We start from the raw sequence: 15,479 nt of genomic DNA, 5'->3' as shown, positions 1-15,479 counted from the left end.
GAGAAAAGATTAGAATAGTTAAGATTGCTTATCTATTCAGGTTACATATTGATAGTACAGTTCAATACCTTTGCACAGTATAATTTATCCCTTCCTGTTACCAATATATTTAAGTTTGCCATTAGCAGAAGAATTGAAAGATATAGATAAAGCAATATACGAATAGGGAGGTTTTGCACTGTCTACCACCATGCTTTGCAATCATGATAGGATGTTTCTTCATTGTAAGAAACAATAACTATGCAATCTAGCAGTTTTCACATAAACAGAAAAATGAATTTTTAACTCTTTCTTCTAAACAGACCATCTTCAGCATCAGAACAAACGTGGACATTATCCCTTCTGCTTTGTGTTCTGGGGCTGTTGTGTCCAACTCAAGCAAAGCTGGCATTTAAAAGGTCTCTCCTCCCGCTTGTATTTTCTTCAGCTGTCCTTCCTTACGCTGGGGACATCCAGGTTCTCTCTCTTCTACCTGGCCACTTATTTTCATAAAAATTGTAGTAATTAGATATCTCTGAGCTGTCTGCTCTTCTCTCCAGTACTGACCAAGATATTCATACCCAGCATTTGCCTAGGCTTTTTTCCTTCCAGAGATACACTTGAGAAATACCAAGTGAAAAAAAGCAATTTCTAAGTTTGAAAAAAACAGGCAGCCTTTGCTTCAGAGATTCAGAAAGCTGGGGTATCTGCAGAGAACCTCCACACAAGCATCCTTCTCTCTACCAAGCCCCTGAAATGCCTGGACTTTTTGCTTGGTTGGTTTAATAATTATATTTAAAAAAAAACCACCACAAAACAAAACCCCAAGCATCATACTGTGGAACAAAGATTGTTTGAAATTCCTCAGAACAGAGATGATTTTGAGGAGAGCTTTGTGCCCAGTGCTTACTTTTTTTCCTATAAATACAAAACCAAGAACGAGGGGGTTTTTAAAGGTTACCCTCTCCAGAAGTTCCATTTTAGGTCTCATCTGAGCTACGTCTTCTCTGCAGCACCATTGTTCCTTTTGCACCACAGAGACACTGAGGTGGAGTGGTGGGGATCAGAACAGGCTGTAGCCCCTCCATGAGAAGTACTTGTTTGCAGCTTGCAGAGGAGCAACAGCATTTGCCATTCTCCATCACAATTCTGGTTGCATCCATCTTGGGTAACCTTTTAGTAATAGGATTAAATTGCAGAAAAGGAAGGGGCGGGGGGAAAGATGTCTTGTGACAAGGACAGAAAAAAAAAAAAAAAAATCAAGCCACAATATTAGATGAGGTTTTAGAAACATCCGTGCTGGAGGTTTTAAGACCAGGTTAAACAAAGATCTCTCAGAAATCTTTTAGATACACTGATTGTGTTGGGGGGGCAGGAGATCACCTGGAGATTTTTCAGAATCTCTTCATGCCCTTTCTAGTATGATCAGAAATGACAAGGTAAAAACTACAGAACAAAGTCTCACACAAGGACAGAGTTTAATGTTGCTTCCCGCTACCTTTCCCTCATGCAATAAAGACAGATATGCAATGAACATTCTGTCATGAGGTACAAGAGGGAAAAGGGACCAGGAGATGATAAGAAGACAAAAGGCAGTTCACTTCCTGATTAACTTAAAATTCTCAATGGAAGCAAAGACTACCTTTGGCACCATTAAACTGGATTATTCAGGGCTCCAATGTGTCTGCTCAGCTCAACACCACCTTAATTAAAGGAAGTTCTTTACTGTAAGGGTGGTGAGGCACTGGAGTGGGGTGCCCAGGGAGGCTGTGAATGCTCCATCCCTGGAAGTGTTCAAGGCCAGGTTGGACAGAGCCTTGGGTGCCATGGTTTAGTGTGAGGTGTCCCTGCCCATGGCAGGGGGGCTGGAACTAGATGATCTTAAGGTCCTTTCCAACCTTAACTATTCTATGATTCTATGATTACCACCACAGCAACTAATTCTTACCCTATGAGAGTAACAGTCATGTGTTCTGGGATCCCTGAGCTTGAGTGTAGCATATAATCAAAAACTACTACAAATGAAAGTCCACTGTAGAGCATACTGCAAATAAAGATCAAGCCTCTGACATGCCACTTTCTTCCTGAGTGCTGTCCCATTCATTGCTACAAACTTTGTATAAAGAATCCCTTCTTTCAGTGACATGACACCTCATCCTACCTGTGCTATGCAGACCTGCGCTCACCATAGAAGCACTCTGCCGTAAACTCCTCTCTCCCTTTATGCTCTAATTATTTCAGTATAACTCCATCCTCCCCGGCACTGCCGCCCAGCCACCCCCTCCCCACCCAGTGCTACTTCTTTGTTTAATTACTTTGCAATGCCCTGGCTCATCACACAGATTTTCAATTAAATTAAAAGCAATAAAAACCTATTTTGAATTGTTCACTTATTGTGCTTGAATCACATGCGCTTAACAAAATGCTTTGACGGAGTCCTCACTTAAAATTCCTTCTGTCTCAGTGATCTTGAAGTTACTGAACATCTGTTTCACCCTTATCTTGCACTGAAATATTTTAGACAGATGTAGCTATAAAAAGTCATTGACCTCAAAATTTAAGCTCTTAATTCAATTATTCCTATGAAACCTATAGTGTGTGCATAATTAAGTTAGAAAGAAATGTGGTCACATAATGATTTTTTAACACTCTGGGCAGAAGGGAACTCTTGTCAAGAGAGTGCCTACAAAAAAAACACCGTAACCTGGAGACTGGAAATTTCAATGTCAATTGAACTCCCTACCCCAAAGAAAGAAAAAGGCATCTGAACCTATTATTGTGGAAAACTGAAGGGGTCTCCTGTGTGCCTTTGATCATTTTGCATGTCTTAATTCCTTTTTCCGGTCCTTTCGTTTCTGAGATGTGCACTGACCAAATTGAAAGAAACAATCCCTTACTAGTTACTCAGGTCTACTCATCACTCTTCTCCCAACACAGTTGAATACAAATGTGTGCACACTTGTGCAAGGAGCATCATAACCAGGGACCAGACAGAACATGAAAAAAGCCTCTAGTGCTAAAGACAAAGTGCTGCAGAGTCCCATTTGCATCATGATTTGTGCTTTCTTGTTTCATACCCACACCAGCCCAGGTACACTGTAAAGTTCCTGGTCTCAGGGTAGCCTGCATCCTTCCACTGGAAATTATTGATTGTCTCTAGCCCTACAGAGTCCTTTTCACACTAATTTCAAAGTCAGCAAGAGTAAGATGAGCTGCTTGTAACAGATATGCATTTTCACCAATCTTCACACCCTTCTCCCAAAGTCATCAGTTGGGTTTCTGCTTTCCAAACTGCAAGTGCCCCAATAAGTTTTATTGCTGTGAAGGACAGAGTGGCACTAGGGATGATGATCTCCTGTTGCCTGTGCTCCACTCCAGAGAACTACATTTCTTCATTGGCATTATACTTGGCACTCAATTGCCTCCTAAAGCAGAGGTAGAGCAAAGCACTTAAAATCAGGCAGTCATTCTTCCACATCTCTGGCACTGGCTCACCATCTCTTAGGGACTGAAATTGCTTACACAAAAGTAATGAGAGTTCTGCCATTAATTCAAGTGGCAACAGGACCAGCCTTGGCGATAGATTTTGCCTGCCATTAATAAAGGCTGCTATTCTCTTTACTACTGTGTATGTTCACAAACACACATACCCAGGCAAAAAGTCACACCAATGCCCTTGACATTGGACGCACAACACTTCTGTAATGATTCATACAAAACAAGTAACTGTTCAGTGTTCAATTACTTCCCTCTCCCCCAGTTTATATCTTCTTTACCCTTCCCTTAAACTAAAATTAGATACTTACTGATGCCAACAGCTGTAATAAGTTTAATTGCAAGTTCTGGGATTTCACACTGCATAAAGAAAGGTTCTAAAATGTAACGTCCAAAGGCCAACGATATCACTGCTGTGGCAGCAGGGCTAGAGTAACAACAACAAAAAAAATCACAAAGTTAATCCACAATAGATAATATCCTTATGGGATCATGCTTTATTATCACAGAGCTGTGAATCATACTTAATATTGGTGGGTGCTAGTAACCTGCTGTCATGTACTGTGATCTCTGAATGTATCAGGGAACCATAAGCAATTTAGTTTTGCTCAGCTGTTCTGATCTTGACAGCAGCACTTCTTACCAGGATTATTCTTGCAAATTCCATGCTGTAAAGCAGCCATAAACAGAAAAGGAAGGTATCAATAGAAATCTTCATTCACTTGCTCAAAGTGAACAAGGCCAAAATTAGATTACATGGGCAAAACTCCAAGTAAAAGTCATTGAGGAGTGAATTTTAGTGGCCAGTTATATCTCACCACCCCTCAGACACAAGCAAATTAATTTCAATCAAGCTGAGAATTCTGCTATATTGAAATAAGTATCTCAAACCTACTCAAAGCTGTTATTAAAATCTGAGACCATGCAACAAATGAATGAAAATGGTATTTCCTAAAATGCAAACAGAATTTGTTTCTTTTATTGACTGACAACTTCCTAGCACTGCAAGTGAAATCAAAATTCCTTGAAGCACAGAAGGCACCTACCATGAAAGAGAGAAATGTGAAGGCATGCAGTTGTTGCCTTTACCAATTTGAAATACACAATGTTCATACAGCCTTTCTCTTTGAGATGCGCTAAAGGTCTGCCAGAAGCCTTAGCACTGGCACAATTAACAACAAATTATCCTGTGTCTCAGATCAGGCATTGTCTGCATATAACAGTTCCAGTGACCTATTCACGTTTGGTTTGGGAGGACACTTTCACCCTTCTCACAACAGCTGGTGGCTTCTGTGCTTCATCACCCACACAATAAGGACAAAAGGCAATACGATTCTGCCTTAAAGGATTTTTGTGTTAAACAAGAGTCCATGCAAATCGATTGTGGAAAAAAAAGATCCAGAGCATTTAATAAAGTAATGCCTCACCTTAAAGAATTAGAATAGAAATACCATTGCTAAATATGCTATGAAACAGTGTAAAAATTCTGCAGAGAAGTTATTATTCTCCATCAGACAATAAAGGAATTTTCCACAGAAGAGTTTTGCCCTTGAAACAGAACCGACTTTCTTAGTGTTATGACTCAACCAAAATGTCACACATTGCATTGAACCAAACTGCAGAGCAGTAAAAACCAGAAGTTTCTTCCTCTGAAAGTTTCTGTATGGACAAATCAGGGCTGTGGCTTGTGCATCCCCCACGCATGAGGACGTCTCCTCTCACTGGCCAGCAGCTGGCTTAGCAATTTTTGCCTTTGCTCAGGGACCAAATGTCCTCTGTGTTGGATTTACACAGACATTTTATGACTTTACCTGGGTGCAATATTTTTAATTTACGTAAGATCACCAGGCTTACTTCCAGCTTTTCAACACTTCAGGCTGCCAAAAGTAGTTTGAAGAGTCCTAGATCAGATGAAAGATCAGATCTTTGGAGCTTTCCCAGGCTTTTTTCCCCTCAGTCCCAGCTCTTCTTTCCAGAAATTGGATTTTTCCTTCTCATCTTAAGACAGGCCTTTTTAAAGAGGCAGTCGCTGTTATCCACACCACTATGTTTTTAAAAACATAGTTCCTAAATTATACTTCGCATAGCTGTGTCTCTCGCATTCACATGTTTGAGGGGAGATGTTGCTGGCAGCTTAGTCAGCCAGTGGAGGTGGAAGTTGAAGGAATGGGACATTTTCCTTTTGATCACAATCCTACGGACAGACTAGCAGCCCCCTCATTACTGTGAGTTCAGGAGTGGACAGGAAGGACAACAGCAGCTTTCTTTGAAAGGCAAGGAGCACAAAAAACATCAGCTAAGGAGCAGGCATAGTGCCCCAGCACATACCACAGGTGAGTCAGTCGCTTGGCAGCTTCCTCTACCCAGCCTATATGTAGCAACTACTATAGTTAATCACTACAGCCAATGCATTCACATAGTCTTATTCACTTGTTTGAAAGCTAGCCTCTTATTTTTTTATTTTTTATTTGGTTTTTTTTAGGCACGTAATATACCTGCAACTTGACTTTTGGGGAGAAAAAATTTCCTACTTGTACTGGATGAGGAGCACAGTATAAGGTACACCTAAACTGCAGGTAATTCTGGCACAGTTTAATCAGTGTGTGAGCAGAGTTTAAGTGCGTCCTAGACTGTAAATAGTGGCTGAAAAGATATATGAGAGCAGGATATGCTGAGTCTGGTTGGGGCTTCTTTGCCAGCCTGTGGGTGTGATAATCCTGTGATCTTTCAGAGGAAAAAACAGCTTAGCTGAGAAGTGTCTGTGCAACTTCATCTATTGAAAAAAAAAACCTAGATACGTATTAGTCCTTAACTTCTTTGATAGTAGCAGCCAATTAGTTTACCAATGCAGGAGTCAGATATTAAACCCTACACAGAGCATCAGCAGCGCTGCTCTGATCATCACAAGTTTTAACAAGTCCACCTCGCTTGCTACCTCTCACATTTGATGATTAAAGAATTCAGTGACATTCCTTCCAATGCAAGATGATTATTTACTGGGTGTGGGGCAGATCATGGTGACTAAGAGTGTTTTTGTGACATTCCTGGGACACTGTAATATGTAAAAAAGCAATAATTTTGCAAGGAGAGGAATTTATGAAACCTGGTTTCTTGTTGGTGTTTGTGCCTACGTTCATAAGGTCTGCCTGCCTAGCAAGGTGCAGGTTAAGAGGGGGATATTTCAGACTCTTTTCTTGATCCTGGGATGTGTAATGATATAGATACGATCACAGCACTGTGATTCTCACAGTTTAAAAACAGATCTGCTCCCTGTCTGGTTTTCCTTTTGTCAAGAAGTTAATAGGGTTAAGACATCTGCTCTTTCATCACATTTGATGGAAGTTACAGAGTTAATGCGAAGTTTACTTTTGGGGGTGAGGATGTAAGGGACCATCTGACATACAAGATTACTTCCTCCGGAAACAAGATAAAGATCCTTGGATTCATAATGACTCAGCACTGTCAGTGCTTTTAAACTCAAATCTATGCTAGAACTTGTTGATATTATGTAAACATAGTCGTGATTTGAAATGAGGCGTGCACTTCTGTGACTAATTTGCTGATTGCGGAAGAGAGGGGAAAGGAGTGCTAACTAGCCTGAGGCAGGACTGGAGCATTCCCAAAGTTGTTTTATAAGTGAGTTGCCCCTGTTCTACCTGTAACAAGCCCTCCAGCTTCAGTGATACCATAAAAAAAAAAAAAAGGGGGGGCATATTTGAGTTTGCTGCAAAGATCCATTTAAATTACAAAAATATATTTGACATGATTTGGCATCTTCATATTGTAATTCACCTATACAGTGTCAAGAGCTGCAGGAGTCACAGGCCTTCGTACCAAAACAATACTTTGAACATTCTAGATATGTAAAGAATTAACACTGCTTTATCTGGCCAGTTAGTGCTTTTCATAGTCATCAGGATTTAAGCTTTCCAACATCCCACAAAACCAAAAAAATGGGGACCTGAACTGACATATGAAGAACACGTGGCGCCCCAAATCTGAAAACTACTGGGCAATAGCTTCACCAGGAGTTATTCCTGTATCCACAGACAAAAGCAACTGCTCCAAAAGCCAGTGGCAAGACTGAGAAAACATAAAGGTGACTTCCCTCTTCCTATAAGACATATAGACACAGATATTGGCATTACTTTTGACATTAATGGATACAGTAAGCTTAGAAAAATTAATGCAAATAGCTGAATTTGTGTGGCAGGCATTTTTTTCTCCCCCATACATGCACGTCTCCTTGACTGTTTCAATCCTGACAAGCAAAATAGTGTTGTTGTGTTATCTGAAGTAACCATACTAAAAGAACACAGCTCACTGATCAAGGTATATTTGACTTGTTTTGCCCACCACAGAGTGGAGTTTTTTCTTTATGATTGAAAAGTGTGTTGCTGTCAGAAAAAAAAAACAACAAAAAAAAACCACAGAAAAAACACAATAAACTTACCGAATGATGAGTAACTCAACCCAGACTCTCACAAAAGCAGGTAAGGGGCCAAAGGCCTCCAGGATATAAGTATAGTGACCACCAGATTTCTTAATGCACGTTCCTAATTCAGCATAGCAGAGGGCACCTGTGAGAATTGAACTTTGGCATCACAAGAGATATCCAGAAATGCCTTTCAAAACTTTTATAAACAAAACAACAGAGCTGCTGTGGTATCACAACTACTTTAAATATATTTTAATAACTGTTTTCAGGCAATTAGGTAAGTTTTAATTCATTCAGCTAGGCTTGCAGTTAACCAAACAGTACATGTATCTAGTTACACTTGGGTGAAAAGCCACCGGAGGAACTGTTTGCTATCAAGACATTTCATTACTCATACACATCTCATGAAGAGGGACAATAAAATGCTGTGTCATGCCAGCTACCCCAGCTCCCCACCCAGCCACCGCTAAGTGAAAGCCTTCTAACACATTTGCTTGTTATCAAATAATGATCAACAGGTTACACTGCACATTGTACAATACATTTAACATGTGACCTACGGGTTCTAAACTCAGTCAGGTGGGCTTAGCTCGCAAACAGCCCATGTTTCTTTTAAGATCAGAGCCAATTTACACAGGGCGGCATTTGCATGTTCTAGCTATTGAGCAGACACATGTTAGCCAGTCTTTGCCCTCTTTACCTCCTGCCAGAAAACAAGTCATTTATGTTTTAAATAAAGCAAATATTCCTGCTAGTTCTTCAGCCTCTTTAAGATTAGCTCATTAAGTAGGTCAGCGAACCCCTCTGTCCCACTGAGTCAAAGGTGCGGTTTACCACTCTGAATGGAGGCTTTGTGTACAGAACAAATAAACTGGCATTCTTCAGAATTTAACACTCTTCAAAAGTACACAAAATTAGTAAAAATACGATAACTGCTGGCCTGTCACGGTACGCAGGCCAGCAAAAAAAACTTGCATTACAAATTTGTTTCCATTATGTTGTTTTTTGCAGCTCAAATTGTCAAAGCAACATCACGAGGAAGGACTGAAGTAAAGACTGGCAAGAGGGGTTATTAGTGTTATTACTATTTTGTTCCTTTGTATGCCTATACAGCTTAGTTCCAGAGGGAATTATTCCCCTCAGACCTTGCTCTAGCCTCCAGGGAGCTAAATTTAGATGGCTAAAACATTCACGTGGTGTTGGAGTGGAGTGACCCCCATCCCCAGCTGCTGGGGGCCATCCATAAAAAAACTCAGTATACATACATCATGATGCATGGCATAAACTGGACATTTACTTTTCCTGTTCCTTTAGGGACCCCTAATCACGTATTTATGCTTCCAACTTGACTGACCAGGCACTGGTGGGACAGGAGTTGCATACCTCTGCGCCCTCCACACAACCTATCACACAGCAAAAAGCCTTCTGTAGCCCTATTGGTCCTTAAGCTCCACTCTGTACCTTGACATCCAATGACAAAATCAGACAAATAATAGCAATAATCCACCAGCTCCCCTCTGGACTAATTAGAAACTTTTAAGGGACTTACCGAAGAGCGAGAGGATACCACACACTGTCCAGACAGTCAAGGACATGCCCACACTGCCCGTGTTCTTCAGGATGCCTTTGGGAGAGATGAAGATGCCAGCTCCAATGATAGTGCCAATTATGATGGATATCCCTCTCAAAAGTGTCACTTTCTTCTTCAGCACAACTTTTCCCTCCTGGGCTGGCTGTTCGCTGTCCATAGAGGGCAACCTGCCATTAGCTTGCCCCTGAAAGTAGCGTCCATTAGAGACCGTGGTTACAGCAGCCTTCCTATACATGCTATAGTGCCACCAGCACACGGACAGCAAGCACAGAGAAAAAAGTTTTCAGCAGAAACTCAAGACTTTTCCCCCCCCTCCCCTCTGTGTAGCCAACCACTTGGTCTCTTCCTCTGCCCTCTCTTATCTTTCCAGCTGCTCCTACACACAGGTAGAGAGCTCCTGAAGTGTATTTGAGCTTTTACTGCAATCAGAGCACTGCTCAGGAACACCTGCACTTTCACACTGCGAGCTGGTACTGCCCTATCATTGGGAACCAGCTCAGCTTCCGCATGGACTTGTATTTAAGCTCTTGTCATACCAAGTTACTCCAGCTGAATGATGATGTAAATTCTCCAGGTTTGCATCAGCCATTTGAGAAACCTCTGGCATTACTCAGCATTTCTCTTTTTTTTTTTTTTCCTTTTTTCTTTTTGAGCAGCAGGGGCATGTTGCACAACTGACCTGAGGGTGGTGGGAAGAACAAAGCACTCCCAAGCAAGCCGCGCCAATCAAGCTAAGCACATCACCCTTAACACCCCGAGACACACTCCCAAATGTTTTTAAAGCAACTCGGAGCCAGAAACAAAAGCCTGCCTAAACACAAAGCTGGTCAGAGTGCAAGGAGAAAAGAAATCAAACAGGGTACGTCATCTCTGGGTCTAATCCAATTTCTTCCTTGGAAAAACTCCTCTTGAAAGTTAAGTTTGTAGGGCTTAACTTCTGGTGTGGCAGCTGATCAGCTTCTCCCACGGCTCTGTTACTTACCTGGAAATCTCTACAGAGACCTGTACCTACCAAAAGAATACATAAAATCCCCCTTGTTGCCCCGAGTTGCCTAGCAACACACCCAAATCAGCCTAATGAACACCCGGGGTTATTTCCGTGGTACAGTAATTTCCACGCATGCTGTGTGTTTCTAGGATGTCAGTAAGCAATGCCTCTATGACACTTCCCCTTCAGAAATATTCATGTTTACAGCCACCTCTTGAGTGTGACCTGGCAGGAGGAGGAGGAGAATACCCCAGAGCTCAGGATCTCCTGCAGCTCAGGAATCAGAAAGTGGGTTTTGTGTTAGACCTAGTTCTTCTCTGACCAGATAAACAGGTAATCAGATGCATAAATACTTTTATCACATGACTTGATCAATCAAATTCAAACCTGAGAAATTAAAAAGGAGAGTTCTCATAAAACAGAGTAAAAATCAATAGCCTTCAAGCACTTGTAACTGAATCAAGGGACAGCCTGTGCAATATATGCCAAAGGGGAAAAATCCTTCGTAGCATAAATACTGCAGCTGCTCGTGACTTCAGATTAGATCAGTGCAAAGAGAAATTATTACTGCAGTTACTGCTGTTACTGCTTAATTGGGACCTAGGATTAAGGTGGGGGGAATCACAGTTAAAACATTTTATCATTTCAAAAGCAGGCACCAAGCTCAGAGCACTACAGTGCTTTCAAACTTATGTGAGAAAGAGATCCTGGAATATCAACACTCTGCAGCTGTAAACCTTCAGTGTTTTTAAAGCCTCCTATTTGCAGTCATAATTCACCCTTAGTAATTTGCACTGAGATAAAAGAAGGCATAAAAAAAAAAAAAGCTTATCTGGTTTAAATGCACACAAGTAGAAACCAAAGTGATTACAGGTTTTGACTGCATACAGGGGTAGCACTTGTCTATTTTCTGAGTACATCCTACTTCTCCCTCTATCTGCTGGTCCCTCACTTCTCTGCACACCTCACACTCCCATTGTCGCTGCCCCATGTGCCCAACCTTTTGGGGAAGCAATTGCCCCTCCAGCAGGTGCTGCAGGTGACTAACCATGGGCAGGACCTCCTCTGGTCACCCCAGAGTCCAAACCAAGCCAGTTTTCACAGCAGCAGTTACATGAAAACCCACAAGTAGGTGGTGTGCTATGAAGAATTGTTTTCCCCTGGTAGTACATTTCATAGGCTGCCCCCCAATAAGATTATAAATGCCTGAAGGGAATAACTAGATGAAATCACAACAGGAAAAAAACATTAACCACAGAACTCTGTTTGGGCTGACGACTTCTGTTTTAATTTTCAAAGGCTGTTTAATGAAGAAACACATGACATCTTACAATATCTAATACTTTAATCATTCTTATCTAATGCTTACACTATTTACATAGGAAGATGGGTCCAAGATCAAACCAAAAGCTAAGTAACCTCCCAGATGATCCTGAGGCAGCTCCCAGTAATTTAGCTATTCAGTACAAACACTGGACAGTATAATGGTTTTCAAATTTCATTTGACCACTCACCAGAAGAATGTATGTTTGCCATTGGACATAGCTATTAATGCTCTCCTATGAAAGGAAAAGGGTGCTTGCTTCTTCTGTGGTATAGGGATAACACACATGCAAAGCTTAGGACCATGTGAAAATCCCAGTGAAATTTCTAAGTTGGGAACTAAGGAAAGCTGGATGCAGAAAGCTCTTTTTCCTAAATACTGGCAGCTTGCCAGCGGTCACGCTATTTGCAGCCTTCCTGGTGAGTACTGTTACACTGCTTCTCAACACTAACCCCTAAGAATAAAGAAAGAAAGAAAGGCACTTTTTTTCCTTTGAGTTCCAGCCTTACTTCCACCCAGGATAGGGAATACTTCTTGGTGTTGGGGGATTATTTGTTTTATTCTGGAAATTTATAGAATTCTCTATCAGTTGAATCTATTCCTGAGGAGGGCACAAAACTGGAAAAGGGCCACCACTGTTTGCTGTCCCCCATTATACAGAATACTCACAAAATCTGTTCCGTTTTTTTGCAGTGCAACAGCCGCTTTCATTTGAATTATTCATCACAAAGCAAGGACTGTTTATCACTATGCAACAGTAACATAAAATGCTCTGTGACTTTTCAGAGAGCTCCTCTGAAAGCAAAGGGCTTAACCTGTCCAAGACTCAGCACAGTCCTGTTCTTCCATAAAAATCCACTCTGAAAACACACCAAAAAGATATAAGGAGCAATTTTCTCTAGATTGATGAAATTATTTGAAACAATGAAGAGAAACATCCAGCCTTTAATGGCAGCTAGCATTGTGCACAACTTTTTATTGTTTCTCTCTAGCTGCTGGGGTTTTCTTTTCCAAATCCATAGACATTTTCTCCCAAACATTTTAAAACATAACTGAGATCATAACTGTGAAATGGTTCCATTTTGAATCTCACCATCCACTGAACCATCCACTATCTGTTTCAAACTGAAATTCTCATTAGCTTCTAAGTCCTCCTACTCTCATACTGTTAGCAAACAGCTAAACCACTAGCTGAAGGGGTCAGCTCCCCGTCAACCAGGACTGGCTGCATTGCTGGGACCTTTCACAGTGCGTATAATTTTTTGGAACCTGCACTGCACTACTCCAGCAAATGAAATACTCAAGCATCACAGGGAAACAACAATACTACAGTGTTTCACAGGATGAACATACTTGACGTGGGGGCACCCCTGTTTTTCATATTAGTAGAGATTGTGCCACATACCTGGGACACAGCTGAACCTCTGATTCCAAAGAAGATACAGTTTTGATATTTCCCCTGGGGAGTGCTACAAAACACACACACACAGCATTCCCCTTTATGGGAACACTACAACACACACAGAGCAAAGTGAAGCACCTGAAATTCAAGCCTGGACTTGAGTTTCCACTTCTCAAGCCCACAAAAACTCCATAATTTCTAGGTGTAGTGAGCATACCTTAACAATCCTTCCAGGCATTTGTGTATCAGCTTATTGAATCGAGCAAATCCAAAGAGTCACAAGCCAAGCCTCCAGGCCACACATTGCCACACTGACTGGAGACTCGGGAATAAAAAAGGAAGTGTATCAACACTGAAGAGGCGAGGAAAGCCCCAAACTCTTTTGTGTGGGTAGCATGGCATGAAAATGTTGTTTGAGAAACTGAGCTGAGTCTTCTCTGTATAATGCCGAGCTGTTCGTGAGACTCAGAAAGCAGCCCTGTAAGAAGCCAGTAGTCTGGTTTCAAATGTCAAAGAAGGGCAAAAATACCTAAAAGTATTTGACTCATGTAGACAATCTAACACTGAAAAGTTCTGACTGGGAATTTTCTGCTCCTTTTGTAGTGTTAAGAAAGAGTTTAAATAGCATTGAGGGGGGGGAAATAAATCTGTAAGCAATTTAAGAATTAAGGTGTCATCAAGAATTAAGTGTGAATAGTAACATCATGAAGTTTACAAAAACCTCTAGATTGAGACTAGGTTTTGAAGTTATAATGCAAACCTAGAACTTTAAGAAGATTAAAACAAGTTGTTATTGTCTCTACGACAGGCCAAAACTTTAGTTAAAAATGGAATCACTGAGAACGTTGGGGGGGGAGTATTATTTTGTAGTCAGAGATTCACAACTTACTTGCTTAATTATTTTGCATTCTACTTTGTGCAGGATACAAAGAAGATATTTAGAAGAAAAACAACAAAAAAAAAAAAAAAGAAAAAGAAAAAAGAAAGAAAAAGGCATGAAATACACATCCAGCTCAGAGGCTTTCAAAATAAAAATCCTATAAGAAAATCCAAAAGCAATTCAAACATTAGTTTTTTGTATTTTCAGTAAAAAGGTTCCTACAAAATGCCTATGCAGTCAGCAAATAGAAATCTGGTTCCAAGAAGACTGCAGGCACAATGACAGCAGTTTAGAAGGCAAATATTTCTGACAGTTTCCCTGTCTCCATTTGCTGATAGCTGCCAGTCAATTTTCAGCTGGGAAAAAAAAAAAAAAAATTCAGAAATAGCTCCTCTTTTTCTTATTATTAGAGCTTTATTCCAAAAGGTACTAGGATTTCTATTGAATGCTGTGACATTTTAATTACTTTTAAGTGGACAACAATCATCGGTACCACGCAAGAAAGCTCCACATGTAAGAAGCCAATACTTACTGAAGCCCTGTGTATGTGAAAACATGACTGTTCTTTATACCACCTCATTTTTCTTATTGAGAATATATGCAACTATAATCTAAGCAATGCTGCACATAAATATTATTCTTGAGTTTTCTGTGTTTGCATTTCTCATCAGCAGAATGAGACAACAAATTCCAGAGTCACTATGTTATTCTTCCTCAGCTTTTGGATGCAAACACTGAGGTACCCCACAGCTTTCAAGAAATCAAGTCCTCAGGGTAAATTTCCATCAAAACTGCATGTGCCAGATACCTGGCACAATGGCAAGATTGCTGTTGGCTTCAGGGAATCAGGATTTTACTTGAGCTCTCTCAGGCTAGGCTAGGCATGTGAACAGAATTAATCAGCACATTGGAAAAAAATTAGGATTTCTAATTTAAAAAAAGAAAAGATAGAGACAGAATTAGCACCAAGAATATTTTCTTTCATAGCTCCCTTCTCAATTTTCCTGATGAGAATTCTTCACACTAGATAAAAAGCTGGTAATGTGAAGAAATCATTCAACAGCAGCCTAGATTATCAAATTTAGGTCCTGTTATTTAGTTACTCCTTACTCACTTTTATTGTATTTCTCATAAAATTTACACAATATCATGTGTACAAGAAACAGGATCCTGGAGCATTTGCCTTACTTCTCTATTTGTCCAGGTACTGTACTTTATGCGAAATCAAATATTTCTTTTTTAAAGAGGCTTACTGATACTTATCCCAAATCTGTGTGACAGACAGATTCAGCCACTGACTTCATTTACTGAAAGTTTACTGAAATAATCTATCCAAAATCTTAGAAAAGAGAATTTCAAGAACTTAAAGGATTAATTTACTG

At 40.5% G+C, this 15,479-nt stretch overlaps 1 protein-coding gene across 2 annotated transcripts in view; it reads right to left on the bottom strand.

The window, feature by feature from the left end:
- The window catches only part of SLC7A11 (solute carrier family 7 member 11), a 67,323-nt gene that overhangs the window by 49,181 nt on the left and 2,663 nt on the right, over positions 1 to 15,479 (bottom strand). Inside the window, exons 2-4 of one of the 2 annotated variants that reach the window (XM_061442320.1) lie at positions 9,462 to 9,687; positions 7,928 to 8,054; positions 3,786 to 3,901 (exon numbers count right to left, since the gene is read on the bottom strand). In XM_061442320.1, the coding sequence (XP_061298304.1) occupies positions 3,786 to 3,901; positions 7,928 to 8,054; positions 9,462 to 9,687 (469 nt within the window). Of the gene's footprint in view, positions 1 to 3,785; positions 3,902 to 7,927; positions 8,055 to 9,461; positions 11,978 to 15,479 lie in introns of those variants that run through there. The other variant, XM_061442316.1, reaches the window with a different exon arrangement.

The sequence above is a fragment of the Pezoporus flaviventris genome, unplaced genomic scaffold (assembly GCF_033815535.1).
Source record: "Pezoporus flaviventris isolate CSIRO_AGI_PZ_B2104156 unplaced genomic scaffold, CSIRO_AGI_Pfla_v1 ptg000002l, whole genome shotgun sequence".
In the NCBI taxonomy this organism is placed as follows: domain Eukaryota; kingdom Metazoa; phylum Chordata; class Aves; order Psittaciformes; family Psittacidae; genus Pezoporus; species Pezoporus flaviventris.
This window is presented reverse-complemented; position numbering and strand designations above follow the sequence as displayed.